At 40.9% G+C, this 26,486-nt stretch overlaps 2 protein-coding genes across 3 annotated transcripts in view; one reads left to right on the top strand and one right to left on the bottom strand.

Moving 5' to 3' along the window:
- Positions 1-4,722, top strand: part of FAM13C (family with sequence similarity 13 member C) — a 79,368-nt gene extending 74,646 nt beyond the window's left edge. For both annotated transcript variants that reach the window (XM_074999499.1, XM_074999498.1), the window contains 2 exons: positions 1,294-1,395; positions 4,599-4,722. In XM_074999499.1, coding sequence (XP_074855600.1) covers positions 1,294-1,395; positions 4,599-4,722 — 226 coding nt within the window. The remainder of the gene's footprint in view (positions 1-1,293; positions 1,396-4,598) is intronic.
- A 2,195-nt stretch (positions 4,723-6,917) lies between these two features.
- Positions 6,918-25,059, bottom strand: PHYHIPL (phytanoyl-CoA 2-hydroxylase interacting protein like). Its single transcript, XM_074999488.1, has 4 exons — positions 24,871-25,059; positions 15,153-15,327; positions 11,694-11,811; positions 6,918-9,165 (listed from the first exon to the last, which is right to left on the bottom strand). The coding sequence occupies exons 1-4, from the start codon at positions 25,033-25,035 to the stop codon at positions 8,631-8,633; spliced, it is 993 nt and encodes a 330-aa protein (XP_074855589.1). The 5' UTR covers positions 25,036-25,059; the 3' UTR covers positions 6,918-8,630.
- Between the last annotated feature and the right edge of the window lie 1,427 nt (positions 25,060-26,486).

Below are 26,486 nucleotides of genomic sequence, written 5' to 3'. Positions count from 1 at the left end.
GAATGTTTAGACATCTGTCCACTTATTTTCTTCAAGGTTCTTGTGGAATAACAGACAATGGATGAAGAAACTTCAATATTAGGTAGTGGTGGCTTGACCAACCAGGCTACTTTGCTTTCATTTACATATTGCAGGTGTACTGGTCACATTTCATATTTTATAACTGTAGTGTCACAGGTATGAAAGGGGACATCCTATTTAGCTGAAGAATCTGAATTCTATTATCCCATGTTTAAAATGTACATTAGTAGATTGTAAGAATTATTTTTAAATTCACAGTCTGGTATAGTATAATTGTTCGTGTATTTTCACCATGTTAAAATAATTCTATGAATATTTTCATCAAATAAAATTATTGCTGTCAACAAGGGTTTTGGTAACAGACAAAGTGACACACAGTGATTTGGAGTCTTATGTTTTGTAATTATGTGAAAAGGGCATATAATGATCAGGCTATTCAGTTGTGGGGCTACATTTGTACTGGTGTCTTTCAGCCCTCATGCTCATTCATGAAAACGTACCCTAAGGATGAATAGGATCTTAAGGCTTATACTATTTCCCATGTGTTTTGATTGACACCCAAGAGTCAGAGGTACAAATAAAGTCTATTAGGTTTTACAAAGTGCATGAAGTTCAACAGAATGTATGTTGTTCTGTGGAATGCACACTGTAAATGATGCAGAAAGCAGAAATGGTGCTGAGATTTCTCAGTGCATCGTATTAGTCTGAAACAGCATCGCTTAAGACCTATTCTGAAACTTAGGAGTTTTATCTTTTGCCTCTTATCCCGCCAATGCTGTTCAGCCTAGTTCTTTCTCCAGTGTGCACTTCCACTGACTCATTTGGTGGGAAGTATTTGCAGGATCAGGTTCTATTCCACTAATCATGTATACATTTTATTACTTAGGGGCCTGAGTCTGCAAGGTGCCAAGTGCTTTCTGTGAAATGCCAACCACCATGAACTCCACAAGGAACTAAGGGTGCCTACAGGATCAGGGCCAGAGTGTTTTATTGCTTTCTTCCATAGATGCTTTGCTGCTTTATTAGAGGAGTGTGAAGGGCACCAAAAGCCAGGAAATACTGCCTGTGCTTTAGTAAGTGTTATAATGTGCTATTGTACTCAGACTTGGAGGAAAGTTTTATAATTCCTTCAACTTAACAGGTCTAATTCTGCACGCAGATGAATGGAGGCCCCTGTTATTGTGCACATATTCAAGGGGCAGATATCCAGTCCTAATGTTTTTACTATTTCTAAGTCCACCTAGGTTTCAGCTTTCTCTACTTCCTCTGTAGGCCTGTGCTTCTTGAACATCTCAGAGAAACAAGAGCTGACAAGAAAAGGCTTCGCAAAGCTCTGAGAGAATTTGAGGAACAGTTCTTTAAACAAACAGGAAGGTAAAAAAAAAAACCTTCATGTATTTTAAGCAGATTTGTATGTTTCTATTAAAGAACATATTCTTAGCAGCAGTAACTTACCTGCAGTAACTGGACTAGGCAAAGAACTGTGCTATCTCTTGTATTTCCATATACTGCCTTCCGGTAGGACTTGATGGGGACTGCTAGCAGCAACATGGAGATGATTTTTTGCTCTAACAATTCCTCTAGGATCTCTGCAGATCCTTGATGTTCTTCCACGTTTAGGGTAGCCCCTATAACACATCCTGTGAGGAGAAAAAGCCACCCCTCACAGATAACAAGGAAATGTGCCAGAGGCTCAGTCCAGAAATTTCATTCTCTAGGCTTACCAACAGGAAGTAGCATTGTGACTCCAAATCAGGGGTTGGGGAAGGCCAGCAGCAGCTGTGTCTGTCACACATGCACTGTTAGAATCCCCTGATTTAAAGAATTCATATGCAAACAAAACCAGTGTTTATTGATGGAAGTTAAAGCTGAAAGGTCACTTTCCTGGAGAATTCTCATCATGACAGGTATGTTGGTACCAAGCAGTTCTGCACCACCCCTCTGAGCAGGAGGACTTGTGCTGTTGGTTGTAACACAGACCTTACTAATAAGTTTTTTTTCCTATTTTGTTTTCTGGGGGGGCAGGAGTAAAGTGTGGGAGTTTATTGGTAAATTTCATATTGTACCTTAAACAAGGTGAACTCATTCTAATTTTTCAAAAATATGATCCCCACACACTTTCCTCACATGACAGTGTTGCTCTTACCGAGAGCAACATGAAGGATATTATGTAAATTGCTCAATCTGCTTAGGTTTGGAAGAGATTTGAAGAGGTCATTAAGTCCAACCCACAACTGAAAGCAGGACCAAGCCTAAATAAATCATCCCAGCCAGGGCTTTGTCAAACTGGGATTTAAAGACCTCCTGGGGAAGATACTCTATCACCTCCCTAGGTAAAGCATTCCAGAGCTTCAACACTTGCCTAATGAAATAGTTTTCCCTAATATCCAACCCAGAATTTCCCTGGTACAACTTGTGACCATTGCTCATCATTCTGTCATCTGTCACCACTCAGGTAGTTGAAGACTGCTATCAAATTCCCCTTCACGCTCCTTTTCATTAGGTTAAATGTCCAGATCCTTCAGCCTGTCCTCGTTAAGTCTTGTGCTCCAGACAGATCCCTAATAATTTTTGTCACTTTCTGCAGAACTTTCACCAGTGGGTCTGCATCCTTTCTGTAATAGGGCCCACAGAATTGGATGCAATACTTCAGATGAGTCCTCACCAGGGCCAAATAAAGGAGAATAATCACTTCCCTAGATCTGCTGGCAGTGCTCCTACTATTGCATTCCAGTATGCTGTTAGCCTTCTTGCCTAGAAGGGCACATTGTTAGCTCATTTCCAGCTTCTCATCCGCTGTAATCCCAGGTCCTTTTCTGCAGAACTGCTTGGTTAGCTAGTCAGTTCCCAGCCTGTAACAATGCTTGGGATTCCCTTATCCTCAGTGCAGAACTCTGTACATGTCCTCTTTGAACCTCAGATTTCTTTTGGCTCAATCCTCCAATTTGTCTGAGTCTCCCTGCATCCTATTTCTACCCTCTAGCATATCAAACCTAGTTTAGTGTAATCTGCAAATTTGCTGAGGGTGCAATCCATCCCCTTTCTTCAGATCATTAATAAAGATTTAAATAAAATCAGCCCCAGACCCTTGGTTCATTCCACTTGAAACCAGCTGCCAGCCAGACATAGAGCTGGTGATTGCTACCCATTGAGCCTGATGATCTGGCCAGCTTTCTATTCAATTTACAGTCCATCTTTCCAATCCATACTTTTGCTCAAGTTAAGGTATATAATGTCTACCACCTTCCCCATATCCACAGACCCAGTTACCTCATCACAGAAGGCAACCAGATTGTTCAGGCATGACTCTGGTGAGTCCAAGTTGACTATTCCTGTTAACTTCCTCCCCTCCAAGTGCTTCAAAATCGATTCTGTGAGGATTCTCCTCCATGATATATCCAGGGAGTGAGGTGATGATGAGTGGTCTGCAGTTCCCTGAAGTCTCCTACCTCTCTTTTTTTAAAGATGGGCACCATATTTGCCTTTTTCCAAATGTCTGGCACCTCTCCCGATAACCACAAGTTTTCGAAGACAATGGCAAATGGTTCAGCAATCACATCAGCCACTTCCCCGAGGACACTCAGATGCATGTGTTCCGGCCCCATGGATTTGTGTATATCCAGCTTTTCTAACGAGTTCTTAACCTAGTGTTTCTCCACTGAGGGCTGCCCATCTCCTTCCCATTCTGTGCTGCGCAGTGCAGCACTCTGGCAGCAGACCATCATAGTACTTCTGCCAAGCACCTGAAAACTCTTACCTCTATCTGCGCTGGGGACTCCTGAGGAGTCTTTCTTCGCCTGGAGGTCACATGCTCCTAGTTTTCCTGTTCTGCACTGCTCTCTGATTCTTCACCATTCTCTGCCTGCAGTAGCAAATGCTTACTTGCATCCAAAAACTGTTCATGTCCTGAATGAAAACAACTTAACTCCTTGAATACTCTCAGATCAGGATGATCCCCTATTATGATGAAAATCAGCAGTAAGACCTTGTATGGTCTCAGGCCCTTTGGGCTCAAATCCAATGTTGTAGGAGCTTTTCCATGTATTTTCCTGAGTGTCTGAGCTCATCTAGATACAGTTTAACAGGAGAACCCTCTGGTACCCTGGCATTTATATTTTCCATAATACTGTACGTCATCAGATCTGCAGATTTGGGAGTGAAGTAATTATTACTTACACAGTTGACAAGAAATGTGATTACTTTGTATAATTTATTTCAGTAGGACGGTGGTGAAGCACTGAAATGGGTTACCTAGAGAGGTCATGGCATTTCTGTCCCCAGAGGTTTTTAAGTCTCTGCTTGGGATGATTTAGTAGGAATTGCTCCTGCTTTTAGTATGGGGTTGGACTCAATGACCTCCTGAGGTCTTTTCCAACCCTATGATTCTATGATATACACCTTAGAATTCAGTACTTTCATGGTCATTCCTATAATCCTCCTTCACCAGTGTGCTCTGTTCTTACCCCTGTGGGTATCTAAACTCAGAACCACATTTAAAAATTCACAGCAGAAATAAATTTTAAAACCCATTTTTCTTCTGTGTCATACAATGACAGAACTCTCTTTGACTCTTTCAGGAGTCCACAAAAGGAAGACCGCATACCCATGGCTGAAGAGTACTCTGAATACAAGCACACAAAAGCCAAGCTCAGACTCTTAGAGGTTCTCATCAGTAAGCACGATGTCTCTAAAACAATCTGAAGTCAACGAAATACACTGCTAGTGTTTGCTAGCCAAACCTGAAACAAAAAAGAATTTTACAGGTCTGGGTTTTTCTGCACAGTTGTCAGATACACTTACAAGCTGACGCACTTTAATAATCTTATTACCTGAGAGTAGGAGAGGATGGCAATACATAAGAGTATGTAAACAGGAGTAAGTGCATGTTGTTTTCTCCTTTTTGGAGAAGCCCTGAAGTGCACTACCATATTGTTTAAAATTAAAGGGATGCTGTAAAATAGTTTAGGCCCTCGGTCAAGCCCATTTTAACCTTAACATTTTTAAGCTGTTAGGGAGTGCCTTCCAGATTCTAAAAATAATAAGAAATACATACTGTCTCACTCAAAAGCAGTAATCTGCTCTTTTGGTAGGTAAAAATGATGTAATACATGGTAACACAACCTGTAGACCAAATTCTGCCCTTAGATACATGGGTGCAATTCCCTTTGGCTTCAAAGATGGGTGCAAACACAGGCTGTGCTACTCTACACTTCTCCTGTCGGAGATGCTGTGGTAATGAGGCAATTTGAAGCAGGCTAATGAGGCGCTAATGTGTATTCAGTGCCTCATTAGCATAATGGCAGCCACATGAACAGACTTCGAACTGCAGATTGACAGTGAAGATGGGGGCAGCCTCGAACTAAGTGCCCCACTTCAACAGTCCTGTACTCTGATCTAGTTCTGTGGGAGTAAGGGACTGTCAAAATAGAGTGCTTAGTTTGAAGCTACCCCCCTCTTCACTGTCAAAGTGGGGCACTTATTTTGAAGCTGCCCCCCTCTTCAATCTTCAATTTGAAGTCTGTACTTTGAAATTCATGCAGCTCCTGTTAAGAACATAAGATAAGAATGGCCATACTGGGTCAGACCAAAGGTCCATCCAGCCCAGCATCCCATCTGCTGATGGTGGCCAATGCCAGGTGCCCCATAGGAGGAGAACAGAAGACAATGATCAAGTGATTTATCTCCTGCCATCCATCTCCTGCCCTTGTTCTGAAGGCTAGGGCACCATACTTTATCCCTGGCTAATAGCCATTTATGGACCTAACCTGCAAAAATTTATCGAGCTCTTTTTTAAACCCTAATAGAGTCCTGGCCTTCACAGCTTCCTCGGGCAAGGAGTTCCACAGGTTGACTGTGCGCTGTGTGAAGAAAAATTTCCTTTTATTAGTTTTGAACCTACTACCCATCAATTTCATTTGGTGTCCCCTAGTTCTTGTATTATGGGAAAGGGTAAATAACTTTTCTATACTCACTTTCTCCACACCATTCATGATTATATATACCTCTATCATATCGCCCCTCAATCGCCTCTTTTCCAAACTGAAAAGTCCCAGTCTCTCTAGCCTCTCCCCAATGGGACACGTTCCAATCATCTTAGTCGCCCTTTTCTGAACCTTTTCTAATGCCAATATATCTTTTTTGAGGGGAGGAGACCACATCTGCATGCAGTACTCAAGATGTGGGCGTACCATAGTTTTATATAGGGGATGTATGATATCTTTTGTCTTATCGATCCCTTTTTTAATAATTCCTAACATCCTATTTGCTTTACTAACTGCCGCTGCACACTGCGTGGATGTCTTCGGAGAACTATCCACTATAACTCCAAGATCCCTTTCCTGATCTGTCGTAGCTAAATTTGACCCCATCATGTAGTACGTGTAATTTGGGTTATTTTTTCCAACATGCATTACCTTACACTTACCCACATTAAATTTCATTTGCCATTTTGTTGCCCAATCACTCAGTTTGCGGAGATCTTTTTGTAGTTCTTCACAATCCCTTTTCGTTTTGACTGTCCTGAACAACTTGGTGTCATCTGCAAACTTTGCCACCTCACTGCTTACCTCATTTTCTAGATCATTGATGAACAAGTTGAACAGGATCGGTCCCAGGACTAACCCCTGGGGAACACCACTAGTTACCCTCCTCCATTGTGAAAATTTACCATTTATTCCAACCCTTTGTTTTCTGTCTTTTAACCAATTCCTGATCCATGAAAGGAGCTTTCCTCCTATCCCATGACTGCCTAATTTACATAAAATATGCATGTAGCGCCTCGTTAGCCTGCTTCTAATTGCCTCATTACTCTGGCACCTCTGATCGGAGACTGGTAGTGTAGCAGCAGCCACAAATACATAGAAAAAACTGACCCTGAATTCTTGAAGCTGAGTAAATTGAGGCTGCTAAAGAAATAGAAAGTGGTAAAATAACTGCCAAATGCAATCATATTTTTGGAAATGAGAAAATTCTATTTGGCAAAGTAACAAGGATTTGGTAGAATGGGAAGGCATGCTTGGTTCAGGTTTGCCAAAGGGAAGTACAAGACAATGTAAAAGCACTAGGTGATGGCCTGTTAAATATGGTTGGTAGTACTTTTATAGTATCCTAAATAAAATTCAGTAAAATATTTTTTTAGTTCTGTATTAAACTTAGCACTTTATTTTGCCTGATGCTATAAAATTCTGCTTTTTGACTACCAAAGCAAAGTTTGTTTGGAAGCATGCACTTTGTAAAATGTTAAAGTATTTCCTGTGTTGGATACCTATATTAAAATAAAATAATGACTAGTTTATTGCATTTTGACAAGATATTTTGGATAGATAAATGTATGCAGTATATAACTGAATGTCATGGTTGATGAGGAACTCTGACCTTGTTTCCTAAAAGTATGACTATTTTTCCATTGGAATTATGCATTCAGCACACCTCCTTTGTAGTGTAAAGAGATTTTCCTCACTCTTGTGATAGACCTTTTCTGTGTAAAGTGCAATATTTCACAAGCAGCTTGTCAGCATTTTGTACTTTTCATTACAAATCAAAAAGGCAGGGTGAAAGGGACAATGTCTAACCCAGACATGAAGGAAGAGCTTAAAAAGGAGATATGTTGCATCATGTGTTTTGTTTAAATTGTCATTTTGTATTAACTACATACAAGTCACCTCTTTTGCTATCCAAGGGATGTTCATTTTCTAAAGTCTGTTCTATACCAACCACATTATATTGTATGTAATGTTTCAGCATGATTTTAAGTAGTACACATTTTCAAACAGTTTGGAAGAAAAAGTGTGACACTGTGGATATTTTTATTTTTCTGAGGTTTGCTGTTTCACTGTATTGACTTGACAATTTATAACTTTTATGAATCAAAATGATCTTTGTAAATCTGTTTTAATTAAAGTAATCGAAGAGCAACAGGAACAGATACACAACTATTCAAGGTTTACAAACTACATCTTTGATAAGGGAAAATGGTTTCATGACATATGTATACAATTGCTATTAAAATGTAATCTATATATTCTATATGATTGTATACTATTTTATACAACAGTACAAATAAAATATTTTTCTATTATATTTATTATGTTTAAACACACTTTTTGTTTCCAGTTAGCTAATATAAATAACACTGTCAAACAACAAGTTGGAAGTGCTGACATTTGACATTTCTAGGCCTTGAGAATTAAATCATGCTGCAATTACAACCTTTCATGCTGTTTGGAGTTATCCCAGTGTTTGTTCAGTAGATTAAAATAAATGCATATTTAAACACCATTATAAGCCATTATTTTTATTTTGCTAAAGCTGTTTATATAGGTTTCTGTTATGTTTGGCCAAGGAACAAACGAATAAACAAACAAACAAAATTGCAGCATCTAGGTGTAAATGTTGTCAGAAAGAAAATCCAGGACTTCTAATAGCCTAAAGAATTAGGGAAACAGAAGGAAAGGAAGGAGCTGGGGAGTTATACTAGAAATGCTATTAATGAATTTGAAAAATTGGTGTTTGCTTTTGGTGGCAGCGGCATGTGCATGCTTCTGAAGAGAACATCTGACAATGGCAACGGACAACAGAGGTTCAAAGGCTCCTAAATAAGTGGGGGTGGATTAACGTCCAACACTGATGTTGCAGGTCTTGCAACTGGGATCTTTCTTTGCGTTTGCAGTAGACAAGCTCATTAGCTGATGACCAGTAATTTCCGCAACTGTGCCAAGGGAAAGATCCACAGGATCAGTGTAAATTACTTCTAAAATAACATCCTGGGCATGGTGATAAACCATGATGCCATCTTCTTCAGTGCAGGTCAGAAATTTATTATCCTTTGAGTTTAGCTGAGGAAGGCGCTGCTTACAGAATTCATCTCCTGGTGAGCCAACAGGGGCAATAACAAGAATGACATAGTGATAAGCTGTGTACATGCAGTAGAAGTCCCCAAAGTACAAATTAGTATTTGGATTGAAAAGTTTTTCAGCTGCAACTTCAAACCTGTATCTTCCATAAGGTGAATCTTGTGGTGGCTTCCCTGTGTTAAACTCAGTGTTGCAGCTAAAGAAAATGCCTTCCAACTTCCCACTGATTGGAGAGCCATGGCTACCACTGTTATCTTTGACAGAAGGCTGCATTGCATTTCCATGTTGCTCTCTAAAAATGAATATCATTGTTTATTTTGCAGTAAAGAGTAGAAGTTTGGTTACTTATGTGGCTCCTACCCCAGAACGTCAAAATGGACACACACAAGTTAGCCAACTGAAAAATAAAGTTATCACCACCCCACTTTTAAGTGAATGCAAAAATCAAATAAATGAAGACAGGATGAGAGCTAAAGAATTGCTTTTCTATATTGCCTCTGCTTCTGGAGGTGAGTTGTGTGGAAAAAGCAATAAAAAGAGTGAGAAAATCCACCCACAATATTTTTCCCCAGCAATTGTAACAGTGTGATTTTTAAGCCTACATTGAAAGTTACAAATGAACCCAGTCCTGCTGCAATAGTCTTTGTTTTCAGTGGATGCCATATGCAAATTTACATCATGGTTAGATCTTCCTTTGTTTCCTCCAGTGGCATGATGATGGGGAATTTGCACATTCCCCCAAAAACCTGCTCCTATTTACACAACTGGAAGTAACTTAAGTAGCAGGGGACTGAAAGACGGAAAGTGTTTCTCCCTCTGAGTTTTATTTAAATAGGTCTTAACAGATTTTGAATTAGCTATATCAGCTCTGTGGAGTCCAGGCTGTGCAGCTCTGAAAGTCAGGACTGATGAAGATGATGATCTCATTCTAGTAAGGTTGAAGAGAGGAGTCCCCAGTAGGACCCCATTTCATTTTGACCACCATCAGGTATTCTAGAAGCCTGCTGGTGCAGTAAATTAAAATCACTGCATCTGTAAAATTAGGTTTTTGATCACTCTTTATGAAGGTAATTCTTTAACACAGAGAAAAACTAGCTCAGGCCAGAATCTTATGCAAACAAAGTGCATACAGACTAGAGTAAAGGTACAGGGAACAAGTCCACAAGTGCCTTAACAGATTCATGGTCCATGTGGATCAATTTTACAGCCCTATGCTTTTACATCTGAAATTTCATGGTGGTGTACTATCAGGGCCCAAAAAGGAGTGGTGGGCAGGGAGTGAACTACTGCTAACAGCTGTGCTGTCTTTAAACCTCTGAACAGTGCACAGAACTATAGGGCAGGGGCATACTGTGCCCCCCTAAAATAAGCTTGTGCCCAGCCATTCCCTTTTCAGTCAAGACCCCCAATTTGAGAAATGCTGGTATTTCCCATGAGCTCTGTATGGTATGGGTTTAAAAGCTCACACAAAACAAAATTTCATGGTCTATGAGTTGTTTCATGACCATCAATTTGGTAGGGCGCAGCTATGAATGGCTACTAGCTGAACAAAACTCTTGTGAACTCAAATTCAAAGGAACGTTTTACTCAGGTGACCCACCCACCGAAGGAGGTGTAAACCTGGGTATTTTAAAAGAATGAGGACTCAAAGGCCTGATCCAGCACTGAGATGCTCTAGTTTTATGGATGTGTTACTTCACTCAGACTGAATTACATATGAGTAAAACTGATGTAATGCAGTGCTGAAAGCAGCCCAAAATCTTGTACCTAGGCCAGTGTTTCCCAAAGTGTGGTATGTGTACCACTGTTGGTATGTTAAAGGATGTCAAGGGGTATGCAGCAGAAAGTAAATGACTAAAAATCAGGAAATAAGCACTGGGATGGCACTGGGAAAGGGTACGTCAGTAAGGCCAGAGTTCTGCTAGGAGTACGGGAATGTTTTAAATTTGGGAAACTGATCTAGGCTGAAGTGTAAGGAATAAGCACATTTAGAAGTCTTTAAAACAGTAAATCAACACTGCTACGACTCCAAAAATGCAGTGCAAAAAAACAGGGTTTTGCTGCATAGCTTAGTGGATGGCAATGCACCCTCCATACCAGTTTTCTAGGAGAATAGTACTCCAAGCACGGTCATTGCATAGAACCTTTTACTAAGACACTGTACCCTGCTCAGTCACCTGATGTCAGCTATGTTTTGGTTAGGTAACGGTCTAGCTTTATCTTGCGTCCGATTATGGAAGATATACTGTATGGGTGAAAGCTAATACACAATGTTACGAGACCATTAAGGTTGAATATTAAGGCATTCAAAAGTCAGTAAGGGCTAGATTCTCAACAAAAATAAACCTGGCTCTCATGAGGCATCTATGTCCAACAAGGAAGCGGGCCCTGTGATTCTTTAGTATTCAGGTTTCAAATGCCTGATTATACATCAAGGACTTGTAGGCAAATCCATGCACAAAACTGTGCACTCCTTATCTTAGAACTCTAATTTTAACAGTACATTATCAATCAGCATTATTATTACTTAGTATTTAGATGATCATGGAACTTAGAGGCTTACTCAGCATAGAAACCCCATTACAAGAGGGGTTGCAAAAACACAGATTTTTACTCAAAAAAGCAAAGTTATTTCCAAGTCAGATGAAGTGTTGAATTGTACACAATAAGTGAGCTGCTTTTCTTCTTGAACTGGCCAGGTAGTAGTGCAGATTTTGTCATAAAATTGCAATATGTTTCTTCACATATATGTTCACATTGCATCTTAATACTTGACATTCTCTTAATGTGGGCAAACAATTTTGCATGTGTTTTTCTTACCTGATATAATCAAAGTATTCTTTGTGTTGATTCCGATAAAACACAGAAAGCTTAAGCATACGTCCTGCAATCACTTCAGCTTTTTCCAAAAGCTGCGTTAGATGAACTTTTGAATAATCTGTGAAGAGAAGACTATCTGCTTATATTTCAGAAATAAACACCATAATCTGCTACATCACAGTTAAAATGTACTTTGATCATAGAAGCATAGAACACTAGGACCGGAAGGGGCCTCGAGAGGCCATCGAGTCCAGTCCCCTGCCCCGACGGCAGGACCGACCACTATCTACACCATCCCTGACAGACATCTATCTAATCTGTTCTTAAATATCTCCAGCGAGGGAGATTCCACAACCTCCCTTGGCAACTTATTCCAGTACTTGACCACCCTGACAGTTAGGAACTTTTTCCTAATGTCCAACCTAAACTTCCCTTGCTGCAGTTTAAGTCCATTGCCTCTTGTTCTCTCCTCAGAGGCCAAGAAGAACAAGTTTTCTCCCTCCTCCTTATGACACCCTTTAAGATATCTGAAAACCGCTATCATGTCCCCCCTCAACCTTCTTTTTTCCAAGCTAAACAAGCCCAATTCTTTCAGCCTTTCTTAAGTCATGTTCTCCAGACCTTTTATCATTCTAGTTGCTCTTTTCTGGACCTTCTCTAATTTCTCCACATCTTTCTTGAATTGGGGTGCCCAGAACTGGACACAATATTCCAGCTGAGGTCTAACCAGCACAGAGTAGAGCAGTAGAATGATTTCTCGTGTCTTGTTCACAACACACCTGCTAATGCATCCCAGATTCATGTTTGCTTTTTTTGCAACAGCATCACACTGTTGACTCATATTTAACTTGTGATCTACTAGAACCCCTAGGTCCCTTTCTGCTGTACTCCTTTCTAGACAGTCTTTTCCCATTCTGTATGTGTGAAACAGATTATTCCTTCCTAAGTGCAGCACCTTACATTTATCTTTATTAAACTTCATCCTGTTTACTTCAGACCATTTCTCTAATTTATCTAGATCATTCTGAATTATGACCCTATCCTCCAAGGTAGTTGCAACCCCTCCCAGCTTGGTATCATCTGCAAACTTAATAAGCGTACTTTCTATGCCAATATCCAAACCATTAATGAAGAGATTGAACAGAACAGAACTGGTCCCAAAACAGACCCCCTGCGGAACCCCACTTGTTATGCTTTTCCAGCTGGATTGAGCACCATTAACTACTCCTCTCTGGGTGCGATTAGCCAGCCAGTTATGCACCCACCTTATTGCAGCGCGATTTAAGTTGGACTTGCCTAGTTTGTCGATAAGAATGTTTTGTACAAAACAGACAAAGGGTGGTAAGGCCAAGAGTGCTACAGGGAAGATTTTGGGGATATAGGAGGTAAAGAGAAGGCTGCCCCAGAGTGACAGTGCTGGTCAGTGACAAAGCTAGGAATGGAATAGCCCATCCACAAGCCCACAGTACTCCCCCTCATTTAATGAACAAAACTAGAGGCAATTTTCACCAGGGGTTGACAGCACTAACTCCAACTAATGCACTTTTCCATTATCAATGATTCCCTTTGTCGCATGTGACTATGCCCTGTTAGCATACTACACAACCACAGCAGCAGTATGAGGGCTCTGGTACTGCCCAGCCAATGCAGGGTTACATTCACTCCAGTACAATAAGCACAAAGACTCACTACAATTCTTAATGAGGAGTACAGGACTCTCATACAGGCTGGCCTGTGCACTGGAATGACTCTCATCTCAATGAAGATGTGTGCAAGTAAATAAGGAGCCAAATGTACTCCCTCTGGAGCAAAGAGAGGCAGATTGACATGAGTGCATGCTGGATAGAGGCACCTGGAGCACTTTCAGGAAACTGCACAGCTGCTTGAGCCTAACGACAGATGCAAAAATGGCCCTGCTTCAATTTGTGTTTGTCAAGGACCCAGAGTGCCAATCGTTCATGGTCTGTGCACAGACTGCTTTGTGGAATGGGTAGCCTGCCTTTAGACTTAGGCAGTACTGGGTGTACGCAGGGGAGAAGGCTGTATAAACTGCTGTCACCCACTGGGCCTACTCTGCGCTGGGAGCAAGTTGCTGAGGAGGGGCCCAGTAGAAGTGCTGCTGTGGTGGAACGGGGAGCAGAACGGGGTAAGCTCAACTACAACTTGGGGTGTCCTGTAAAGCTGGCGAAAAGAAGGGGATGGCAGGTGGGACTATGCAGAAGTCCATTAAAATTTAAAAACATCAGAGGAGAGGGACAGCTCAGTGGTTTGCGCATTGGCTTTGTAAACCCAGAGTTGTGCGCTCAATCCTTTAGGGATATGGAGCACATAGGTTAAAAAAAAAATCTGTCAAGGATGGTGACAGTTCCTGCTGAGAGGACCAGGGCCTGGACTCAATGACCTCTCAAGGTCCTTTCCAGGTCTATGAGATAGGTATGTCTCCATATTGCTACACTAGGACATCAGTGTATGTGGGTGGGGGACTCCTGGGTGTCCAGGCTCACTGATGGAGGGGAGGAGAGGAGGAGCAAAAAGGGGTCAAATGCCCCAGGGGGCCCACAAGTCAAAGGGGCAGGAACTCCCAGCTGCTGCTACTGTGGCAGTGGTGGTGGCTAGAGCCTCCAGGCCCCTTTGAATTGCCACTGAAATGTGGCTCTGAAGGCTGCAGTGATGCCATGGATCTGCCCTTTCTGCTCTAGTCCTCCCTTTTCAGGACATGGAGCCAGTCCCACCTCTTGTCCTGAGGCCCATGGTGGCTGTTGGCCCTGCTATGGGTGTTTGTACATTTTCCACTCCCCTCCCTCTCAACAAGGCACCTGCAAAGGAGCAGCCACAGTTTGATGATACATTTTAAACAGAAAGTTAGCTGCCTAAACCATCCCTCCTATTTCCAAGTGTGACAAGCCCTAGCTACCAATAATAACACTGATGTGGCTGATGTAGACAGCATGCTTGGTTTTTTTTTCTTTTTTTTTGTCCCTATAACTATGTGTACACTAGCAACCCCCCCCTTTCGAAAGGGGGATGTTAATGAGACACTTTGGGATATGCTAATGAGGTGCTGCAATGAAGATGCCACACCTCATTAGCATAATGGTGGCTGCAGCACTTCAACAGTGCCACTTTTGATCGCAGGCATCTCATCTACACAGGGTCCTTTGTGAAAGGATCCCATAGATGTCAAAATCCCCTTATTCCTATAACCAAATAGGAATAAGGGGATTTCAACGTCGGGGAGGGAGGTCCTTTCAAAGAGGACCCGATGTAGACAAGCTGCACGTGATCAAAAGCGGCACTTTTGAAGTGCCACAGCTGCCATTATGCTAATGAGGTGCTGCAGCTTCATTACAGCACCTCGTTAGCATATCCCAAAGTGTCTCATTAACAGCCCCCTTTCAAAGGGGCGGAGGTTGCTAGTCTAGACAGTCTATGTGTTGTATCTTTGCCCAGCACTCTTACCTGCTGTACAAAACTCGATGATTTCACTCCATTCAGACACAACATAGTCCCCATCGACTTGCTTTGATGCCGTCTGCACTGCTACGGTATACTCTGTTCTTGGGCTCAAGAACCAATGTCCACGAACGGTCATAGGGAGCGGAACAGCTTTTGCAACCAGTTTAGTGGGTACGTCCTCATGTGACAAAAGAAAAAGGTTGATCATTATACACTCAAAGTGAATTTTGGATGTCATGAATTTCTTTAACCTTATTTTAAACCCCTTCAGCCCAATGTCTGCTAACTTTTCTCATGAGTAGTACAGTGATGTTAACCAGATCCTACACATAAGTATGGGAAGTAAGATTTAGCCTTTAGCCAAAAATGAATGCTTTACTATTTGAGCTAGGTGAATATAGAATTCTAGTACCTATAGCCCTGAATAAATAAAATAGATCAGTGCATCTCAGCCTTTCAAGACTAGTGTATGCCTTTCAGGAGTCTGACTGCACCATATATATAACCCCTCCACTGATGCTCATTTTACCTCAATTGGAAAAAAAAATGCTTACAAAATCAGACATGAAACAGCATATTATCTTTTAAAAATTGATTATGTCCCCATTTTTAACCATGCAATTACAAACAACTGGAATATAAATACTGCACTTACATTTCAGTGTATAGCACCATTTAAACAACTTATTCTCTATAGCTGCATCTACATTATGTTCGTCTGTCAAAAGAGGAAGGGAAATCAAAGTGGCAAATGAAGTGCTGATTTATAAATCTCGTGCTTCATTTGCATAAGCTCTTCTGATTGCATTTTCGGAAACCTTTTTTTTGAAAAAAGCGAAAAGCAGTATAGATGGGATTCTTGGGGGGGGACCACGAAAACAAAACGTTTTTTTTTTCAAAAGACCCTTTATTCCTGAAAAAAAAATAAGGTGTACAGGGGTCTATTGAAAAAAAAAAGGTGGAGGGTTCCCCCCCTCCCCGAAAAGAACCCCATCCATAGTGCTTTTGTTTTTCTGGAAAAAAAAAGCTCTTCCAAAAACATGATCAGATGAGCTTATGCAAATGAAGAGCAAGATTTGTAAATCAGTGCTTCATTTGCATTTTTGATTGCCCTCATTTGCATTCCTCTTTTGAAAGTGGAATGCAGCGTAACTGCAGCCTGTGTAAAAGTTTAGGTTGTACTGCGGTTGCTGGTGATTTTTATGTAGCCTCCTACAAAGCTAGACAAATAGCAAAATGGAAGAGCTCTGCATATCCTTGGTTGAGACCCAATGCTATAGCTCCTTTTGTATTTAACCTTGCAAGCCTATGGGATGAGGGCCATAATTTGATTATACTGCTATGAAAATGCTCAAGTTGCTAAAACATAAGCGTAAAACGTTCTGGGTCTCAAAACTGTAACTTTACAGGTTTCCAGAGCATGCCACCTGCTTTATACCCACAAGGGAAAAACCAATCTCACATAGCTCAGTACAAAATGAAGACACTGAGGCTTAAACATTTCAAAACCAGTTCCACATGTGTTAACTGTGTCACAAGAAGTTTGTTTGAAAACAGCTCTTGGAAAAGGTGAATGTATGACACTAAGTGGAATTTGGGTTGTAAGCCTTAATGTTATAACTATAGACTTCTAGCTTCTATTTTTCCCCACTGTGTTGTGTTGTGGCAGAGGTTCAGATTTCACTGGGATGATAAAGATAGAGGCAAGCTGCTGCAGCTAGGAATGCTCACAGGCTGCTGAAATGCTTGATGCTCTCCAACATCAATAACTGCAGTTCAGCTCTTGCTACAATGGAGTAGATAATAATGCAAGGTTTTCTTGCCAGTACTTCACACAATATATGGCTGATTGCTGCAGCCTTCATATCCCTGCAGAAGATAGTAACACCCCTGATCTTGGGAACAAGCTGTGTTCAATAATATCAAGTAACTTAATTGCAAGCTTCTATTCCTCATTAGTTGTAAGCAAGCTTAATGGTCTGGGATATATATGAATAAGAGCATGCTTGGAAACAGGCAGGTAATTTTAGAATTACTATTTGTTTTATTACAAGTGCACTGAATTAAAAAGAGCTGTGATGCCGCCTCAGTTCTTTCCATTCATCAGATTAGCAAAGAGTGCGTGCCAGTATTCATTGATTAAAAGCTACAAAGGCTGACTGTCATTGTAGGCACAGAGTGTGGTGAGAGAATCTGCATTTGAAAAACTGCTGGGAGAGTCCTGCTGCCTGAGAAAATGGCAAGAATGGTTGCTTTCACCTGAGACGTCTGTGAATGAGTGATGCATTGTATCAAGTTCAAATGGTGAAAAGAATCAGGGAAATTGACTGGTTGTACTGGGTGTGTGACAGGAGGGAATCAAAGCAAGAGAGAGCTGTGATGGTTTTCCCACAATGATTTCCCAGTGGTGTGGGGAGCTGGGGCAAATTGGGATTCAGTATGGAAGGTATTCCTTGGCTATTGGGTGGGTGGGAGATGGGCACCACAGCATCTTAAAATGACAGAACTTAAGTTATAAAGTCCATTAAAACATGTTACCATTCAGCAAACACCCTGCAGCAGAGGGGCGTAGAAAACAGTTAAGGTTGTTTGGTAACCTTATTTGTGCATTTTCATACTCTAGTATTAGGGTTTCTTTTTTAAGTTGCAGCAGCCTTGAACTTTGACTCTCCAGCCTGAAAACCACAATATTTTTAATGGGATCCTCTCTTTCACAGAGTGAAACACAGCAAGAGGGATGCACAAAAACGAGGAAAGAATTAAAAAAAAACACATTCATGTCCACAACACTAGGCCTTACACAAAACTCACATCTTAAGTAGGCATTACAGGACTCCATACAAACTGCATTCAGTAAACCTAATGGACTTGGCAATCTGCTAGCAAAGCACTCATTATTTCACCTCCTCATCAGATTTCCTAGGGACAGACAAGTTTTTTTGTCTTCTTTGCATGTGTCATACAGGTACTTGGTGCCACCATTAATTTTGACTTTTTGGGCTTGCCCCTGCAAGCTCTATTCCATCATACCTCTAAAATGTTTATTCACAGCCATATTATTGTATATCAGAATATTCTTCTAGAGGAGCAGAAAGGTCTTGTCTACCTCCAATCACAAAATTGGGGGGAAAAAAAAGGGTGACCTTGAAGCCTTCTTTCGCCACCTCCGTCTAAAGGAATTTTTCCAGCACACCTATGAACAACAGTCTGACTCTCTCGACCCCCACCATAAACAACAAAAGAAGAAGAACTCTATGTGGACTCCCTCTGAGGGTCGTAGCGAAAGTCTGGATTTCTACGTACAATGCTTCCGCAACCGTGCTCAGGCTGACATTATACACAAACAATGCCAAATGAGACACAATCTCAACTATGCTGAACACTATGCTGTCCAGAGTTTCAAAAATAACCCAGACATCATAATCAAACCAGCTGACAAAGGGGGTGCTGTTGTCATCCTGAATAAGTCAGACTACGAACAGGAGGCAGCCAGACAACTCTCCAACACCACCTTTTACAGACCTCTCTCCGCTGATCCCACTTTGGAATTCCAAAGGAAATTACAACAACTACTGAAGGAACTCCCTGCTGCTACTCGGGACCTCATTCACACAGACACACCATCTGAGCCGCAGCCTGGATTATTCTATTTACTTCCCAAAATCCACAAACCTGGAAACCCTGGACGCCGTATCATTTCAGGTATTGTCACCCTTACCACCGGACTATCCAGTTACGTGGACTCCCTCCTCAAACCCTATGCCACCAACACTCCCAGTTACATCCAAGATACCACCGACTTCCTGAGGAAATTACAAAACATCGGAAAAGTTCCTGATAATGCCATCCTTGCCACCATGGATGTAGAGGCCCTGTACACTAATATTCCACATAAAGACGAATTACAAGCAAATCAGGAATACCATCCCTGATGCCACCACAGCCAATCTGGTGTCTGGCCTCTGTAACTTTGTTTTCACACACAATCATTTCTGATTTGGGGACAATTTATACCTCCAGATTAGTGGAACTGCTATGGGCACCCGCATGGCCCCACAATATGCTAATATATTTATGGCTGACCTGGAACGACGATTCCACAGCTCTCATCCCCTATTACCCCTCCTCTACTTAAGATACATTGATGACATCTTTATGATTTGGACCCATGGTACAGAGACTCTAGAAGAATTCCACAGAGACTTTAACAATCTACACCCCACCATCAATTTATGCCTCGATAACAACATGCAAGAGATACATTTCCTGGACACTACAGTACTAATCAAGGATGGCTTGATCAGTACCACACTGTACCGAAAACCTACTGATTGCTATACTTATCTACACCCTTCTATCTTCCATCCTGCACACGACTAGATCCATTGTTTACAGTCAAGCTCTTAGATACAATCGCATTTGCTCTGATCCAACTGACAGAGACCAAAAACTACAAGATCTTTACCAAATATTCATAAACCTGAATTACCCACCAGCAGAAGTAAAAAAGCAAATCGACAGAGCCAGACGAATACCCAGAGACCAGCTACTCCAAGATCAGCCCAAAAAAGCCAAGAAGAGAACACCACTGGTCATCACCTACAGCCCCCAACTCAGACCACTGCAACGAATTATTAAAGACCTACAACCTACCCTTAATCAGGATGCCACACTCCAGAAGGCCCTGGGTGACATGCCTGTTCTCTCCTACAGACAACCTCCCAACCTTATGGGGATCCTCACTAACAGCCACAGTCTATACCCCAGGAACACCAGTCCTGGAACCTTTCCCTGCAACAAAGCCCGCTGCCAGCTTTGTCCACATATCTTCTCTGGAAATACCATCACTGGACCTAACCAGGTTACTCACAGAATCACGGGCACCTTCTCATGTTCCTCTACTAACATCATATAGGCCATCATGTGCCAAAAATGCCCAGATGCTTTGTATATTGGACAGACTTCTAACTCCCTTAGACAAAGGGTTAATGGGCACCAGACATCAAAATGCTCCAGATCCACAAACCAGTTAGTCAACATTTTAATGGAATGGGGCATTCTGTCAATGACCTCAAGGCATGTGTGTTACTGAAAAAGAATTTTTGCACCGTTCTTCAAAGGGAAGCAGCTGAGCTGGCTTTTATATTCAAATTCGGCACATTAACACATGGTTTAAACCGGGATGGGAACTTTCTGAGTCACTATAGGGGCTCGTCTGCATACTTGACTCAATCTAATTCTTGATCTTCCCCCCCACTCCTCCACTCTCTGATTTGTTCACCTTGATTATCTTTTTCTGATTTGTCCTCCTTGCTTACTGTTTTTGGTTCTCTGTGCTTTAAATATTGAGTCTGTTCTGATCTGGCTATGGTCTGAAGAAGTGGGTCTGTCCCACGAAAGCTCATCCAATAAACTATTTTGCTAGTCTTTAAAGTGCTACTTGACTGCTTTTTGTTTTGATAGTATATAGACTAGTACGGCTTCCTCTCTCTTGCTCTGTTGATAGAGAACTGCTAGACTGCACTGCCCTCTGCTGCGAAACATCGGAATGACAGCTCTGCATCGAGGAGTGTCTGGCAACTGGAAGCCCTCTCTGTCGACACAAGTGTCTACACTGCACTTTAGTCAACAGTACTATGTCCAGAGATTGTCATGCCTCAAATTTTTGAGGGATAATACTGTAGAGGAAAATGCAGAGTTCTGCTGAGACTTTGTCGACAGCATGCTTTAAGTGTGTAGACACTCCCTGAATTACGTTGACAGGCGGTGTAGACCCAGCAAATATGTAAAATGGGACTAGCAATATTTCCAGACCTTAAAACAGTATGATAAGGCTTGAGGTTTGTGAAGCTCTTTGAGATCCTCTTATGAAAGGTAAAAATATTATCATTATAATTGCTAAATCTAGTTTAATAACTGCAGACTTCTTGCCCTGCACATTGTCCTTTTCCGTAAATATGGTGGTAGTAAAGTACTAAATAACAACATGAACCTCAGATGGGATAAATATTGCATCTTTTTTTAAAAAACTGGGCAATAAATAAATAAATGACCTGCATTTCAGAGATACAGTTCTCCATTCTTAGGCAAAGGTCTTGAGTACTGCAGCTAAATTCATTTTTGCTTCACAGTGTGGCCAGATCAACACTGTTACAGACCCACATTAAATAATGAGGCAATTATCTGGGAGACTATATTCTTCAAGGATTTCATTTGTTATTGTCACAATTTCTATTCACTTTTCAAAGTGTAGTTGGGTCAAAGTATAATGAGTCAGCTGCAGCAAAAGAGGACAATAATTGTTCTGCTGGTTTCTTTCCCTATTTGGATAGTGGGAAGTGGTGTGTTCTAGCCAAGGTCCTACAGGATGAGACCTTTCAAGAGGGATGGCTGAGGAATCGCTTTGTGGTAGAAAAGGCTGAATTAAAATAAGAACATTAAAGTCTTTATTTACCTGATCTGTAGCTGACTAGAGTAAATGGAAAGAGTAACTTCAGTGGACTTTGGAACAGGGTCTAATGGGGTGTTCACCCCTCTCCCAAGTAGATGCATCAGGGGCCTACCACAGTCCTACCCATAAAGAAGCAGGGGTAGGTAAGGCCTCCTATCAACTTGGGGGGGTGGGGCAAGAAGCAGACAATCAGGGCCTTGCAGACTAGTAAAAAAGCACCTGCAAAGCAGGGTGACATTAATTGCTGTTGGCAGGTCAAAGCATGAGGTGACTGTGTTCCTAGCATGCCATGGCAAGCACAGCACCTTGGAGAGAGCAGTTGCTGACAGTTTGGAGGGAGCAAGAGTGTGATCCCGGCTGGCTCCTATGACTTGCTAGCTGAATGCCCTGAGGTAAGGTGCTGGGACTGCAGCAAAGTGGCCCAGGGAACCCAAGCAGTATTGAACAAGTTAGAGATACATCAGGAAGCTGCCATTTATATGGTCCCTGGGTTGAAAAGCAGACTAGTGGGCAGGGCCAGGTCTTCCCCATTCCCCATAGGGCAAGTGGCCAGAAGATGGAAAGAGATATCTTCACAAGAAAGAGGGAAACCACAAATGGCAACAGGGCTGGAGGGCTGAGTTGTGAAGAGCATGCTGTGGTACTTGGACTAAGGTGGGTTTGCAAGCAGAGGAGATAATGCAATAGTCACTACTTGGAGAGGGCGCACTGGCTGTCAGAGCAGGAGGTGCTGTTGTGATGAGTAGACTGTCACAGTGAAGCTACAGAACATCTACCCAAGAACACAACTTTATACAAAAATAAACTATTCTTTGCCTATCTTATGTCTTTCTGGGAGCAAAAATCTTCCTCCTCACAATGCAAGGCAGCATAGACCAGTGGGTAGAACAGATAGAGTAAAGAAAAATGAGCTGTGTTCCTAGCCCTGCTGTACACTGCATTACTCTAAGCAAATCACTCAGGGGATGCCTACCCTAGAGGAACTACAGCAACAGTGAGATGGACAGAAAAATTCTTCGGTGGACCTAGCCACATCTACACCAGAGGTTAGGTCACCATAATAATGACACTCAGGGATGTTAGCTAAGTTAATCTAAGTTTTTTAAGCGTAGAGCAGGGCTGAGTCAACATTTCTGTGCCTGAGCTGCTTCACCTGTAAAATGGGGACCATAAGTTACTCTTCTTGGTTACATACTTTGAGATACTTTGGTGAAAAGGGGCGACAATAATGATCTATTTCAAATAATAATATATGGAAGGCTTTGTATGTAAACAATACATAATAATATATGGAAGGTGTCATATGTGCACACTGACTAATCCACTATTTCTATTTACCAAAGTGTTTAAGCATGTGCTTTTTCTGAAACAAACTTATTTGTAGAAATGGCAGGAGGCTTAAAACTGTTCTTAGCATTGAATACAGATTAAGTGAAACACAAAGTAATTTGACATGTATTACCACTAAAATAACTGTCCTCAACGTTCTCCACTACAACTCATCTATTGTACTTATTTCCATCCATCTGATCAGAAGAAATCCAGCTTTTACTTGTTCACTAGCCAAATTAGTATCAACATCTTTCAAGTTATATCCAGCAACACAAAACAGATCCCATCCTTTTAATTAAGTGACACAAACATCTCCATGCTGTTTTAAAAAAGTAGTTACCCATTTCCTTTTGACCAACTAGTTTATCTCAGTGAGGACCTAGGCAATGGCTGAGAAAAACAAAATAAAAAATAACAGCCAATATTTTTTACATTACTTGTTTTCATACTGAGTTAAATGTTGAAGTGATAGGTACATCAATTTGCTAATTTGCTATTCATCCTTTTTAGACAGTCATAGGTTTTTTACATCAACAAATTTATGTTAATTTTTGCTTAGAGGGAAAAAATATGAACTGAGAGAGATTCCCAGAAGTCAAGAATCCAACTGGTAAGCATTTTATTAGAAGAAAATTGCTTATTTTTGCAGTATAAAATGGGAATTTAACTTCAAAGTCTGCCAATGCAAAAGTCAGAAAAACAGCAAGAAATCCTGTTCTAATTTATTTGGTGCTTCAGCCCTAAATGGGTCATATCATCTGATGGCTGGCATAGCTACATTGAAGTCTCTGAAGCTATGCCAGCTTACACCTGCTGATGATCAGGACTAGGTAATGTTTTAAAAGTTATGATGATCTTCAGGTACACAACATACACTAAACACTACCTCCAACCATGCTCCATAAAACCAAAGGAGTAGGACAAAAAATGAGGGAGCAGAGAGAGGTTATAAATATAAATATCATGATGGTCACAGTTAAAATACCTTTCAACGTAAAAACGTCAACGTAAGTTAGCGGAAATATTTCCTGATTCCTTCTTCAGTTTATAAGTCCTTAATGTTAAAAACATCATTCCTTGATATTGTCCCATTGGGTATTTGTGCTCTGATATTGCTTATCTTTTATGGATCTTGCGAACATATTTTAAGCCAGCAGGTGTTTGTGCCTTCAATAAGATTGTCCTCCCTTGACTTGCATCGCAGTCCATCCTACTACACTACTAATAGTGCTTTCCAGTACCGTGAAGTCAATGGACGTTTTACTTGAGCTGATGCATATAGGATCAGTTCCCACGAATACAAACAAATTCAATATACCACCATATGGAAATCTATCAGAGAATAAGTATTCAAGTTCTAACTGCTGAAATGTGTAGGCTAGTGTGCTAAGTCATTCTGAATAAGCATTAAGAAGCAGAGGAATACCACTGGAAACCATCCTAGAAGTTAATTCCAGTTATTGAGTCTCGTGTCAAGAAGACACATATTACTGTTGTAGGGACATCATACGCACAGAGAGGTGCACCATGCACAAACTGTGTAATAAAAAATAAGAGCTGTGGGGGAACCAGAACTTCTGTTTTACAGGAAAATCTGCTGTTTCAAAATTTATTTTAGGTCTCAATTGAAATAAAGAAAATTGAATGTTCAAAAAATGAGTTTGAATCAATGAATTTTATTTCTATGAAAATTAAATGTTTTTATTGATTTTCCTTTTATATTCAATTTATAATATAACACAAATTAAGTGGACTGTTCTAACCTTATCAGGCAGTTTCATTTCAATTTTTAAACAAGTTTCTGTTGGAAATTTTTTAATCTGCTCTATTAAAACCCCAGCTTTCTAGTGAATTCAGCATGCAGTGTTGCAGGGCAGTCAGGAGGATTGTCACAGAATTTATTTATTCTAAAATCACTGCTAGTTAAGAAAAAAATACCTTATGTTTAAATTTGTTGGAATTCTTGTTCTCTTTCTTGTTTAGATCAATAAAGTAGTGAGTAATACGGTCCTTGGATTTGGAATCCATGTCCCATGAAATCTTGAAAGAATCACATGTGATGTTACTTATTTTGATGTTGTGTGGGACTGGAAGTTCTTCCATCTCTGCGATCCCACTATCTTGTGATTTATTCCCTGTGTAAAAATAAACATTGACTGCATTAGACAAATACGTACTACAGTGTGACTGGTTCAAATTTTATCATAGACAAACATTTGGTCTCTTCTAACTATATTTTAGAAAAACACATACAAACAGCTTAGCAGATCCACTAAGGCCCAATTCTGTGAGTCTTATTCAGCGTGGGAACACCTACTCACATGACCTGTCTCCCAGAAGTCAGTAGAAATACTGACATAAGTACATGCTCATCAACATGAGTAAGGGCTCCACAAGCTGGAGCATAGTAAATTAGACAACAATGATATTGTGCCACTGCACATTATGGTTCCACACAGACCTATGAAGTATTTGATGACTGACAATGAAAAGGTAAGAGGACTAGAAATAACTGCTTTTTTTGTTCTGTTAAATTAAGTCATGTAGCACTTAAATTATTTTGTTAGGCTTTTAACTGCTACATATCTGTTTCTTTGTTTTGTGAAGATACAGACTAACATGGCTACCTCTCTGTTAATTTCATAGCACAGTTAGTGACTGTCAAATGTAAGAAACATGATTAGAAACTGAATTCATCCTAACAGTGATTCCCAAACATCACATATTAAACAATGCTTTCAACATTTACAAGAGACATAAGAACATAAAATCTGATAATGTTATATTTGCAACAAGCATCAAATACTGATACTCTGATACAACCAAGGAACAACTCGAGACTATCTGTAATGTTTGCATAGTTGAGCATCATTGCAGTTTGACTGGGAAGCATTTTCTAACTTCTGCAGACACACAAGAGGGAATAAATTGTCCACTGACTCCACAAGCAACACTTGAGCCTAAATTAGGTGTTTTCCTGCACTCTTCCATATCAAGTATTTTCCTGTAGTGGTGCCACCAGCAAGTGTTATAGGATGAGGTGATCTCTGCCAGATTCACATTGCATAAGCATGTCAAGGGATGCAAATCAACAACAGAAAAGGACAAAAGGAAATCAAAGAAAAAAGACAGAACAGAGAGCTAGAAAGCCATGAAGACAGATGGATAGTATGGTGTGAAGGAAGAGAGAGCGAGGATAAGAAACAAGTAGATAAAAATGGGGGAAAGAGAGAGAGAGAGAGGAGGGGAAAAAAGAAGAAAGGAGAATTACCACTGATAATTACACTGATGTTAGATGCAATTAGGGGAGGCAGATGGGAGGGAAATAGCCTTCCTCACCCACTGTGTAGGTTTTTGCACTCGCTGAAAGTTCCACAGCATCCAGTGCTTGGGAGGTTTGGGGAGGGAGGGACGTGGCCTGACCATTTTAAGCTGTGGTCCCATATTGCACTAAGACAGCAGCTACTGGAGCACTGCTCCAGCTGCCTGGCAATGCCAATGAAATTTGACGAAGATGCCCTGCCATCTAAATGGAGTACATGACTTTGGATACC

This window comes from Carettochelys insculpta, chromosome 7 (genome assembly GCF_033958435.1).
Source record: "Carettochelys insculpta isolate YL-2023 chromosome 7, ASM3395843v1, whole genome shotgun sequence".
Classification (NCBI taxonomy): domain Eukaryota; kingdom Metazoa; phylum Chordata; order Testudines; family Carettochelyidae; genus Carettochelys; species Carettochelys insculpta.
This window is presented reverse-complemented; position numbering and strand designations above follow the sequence as displayed.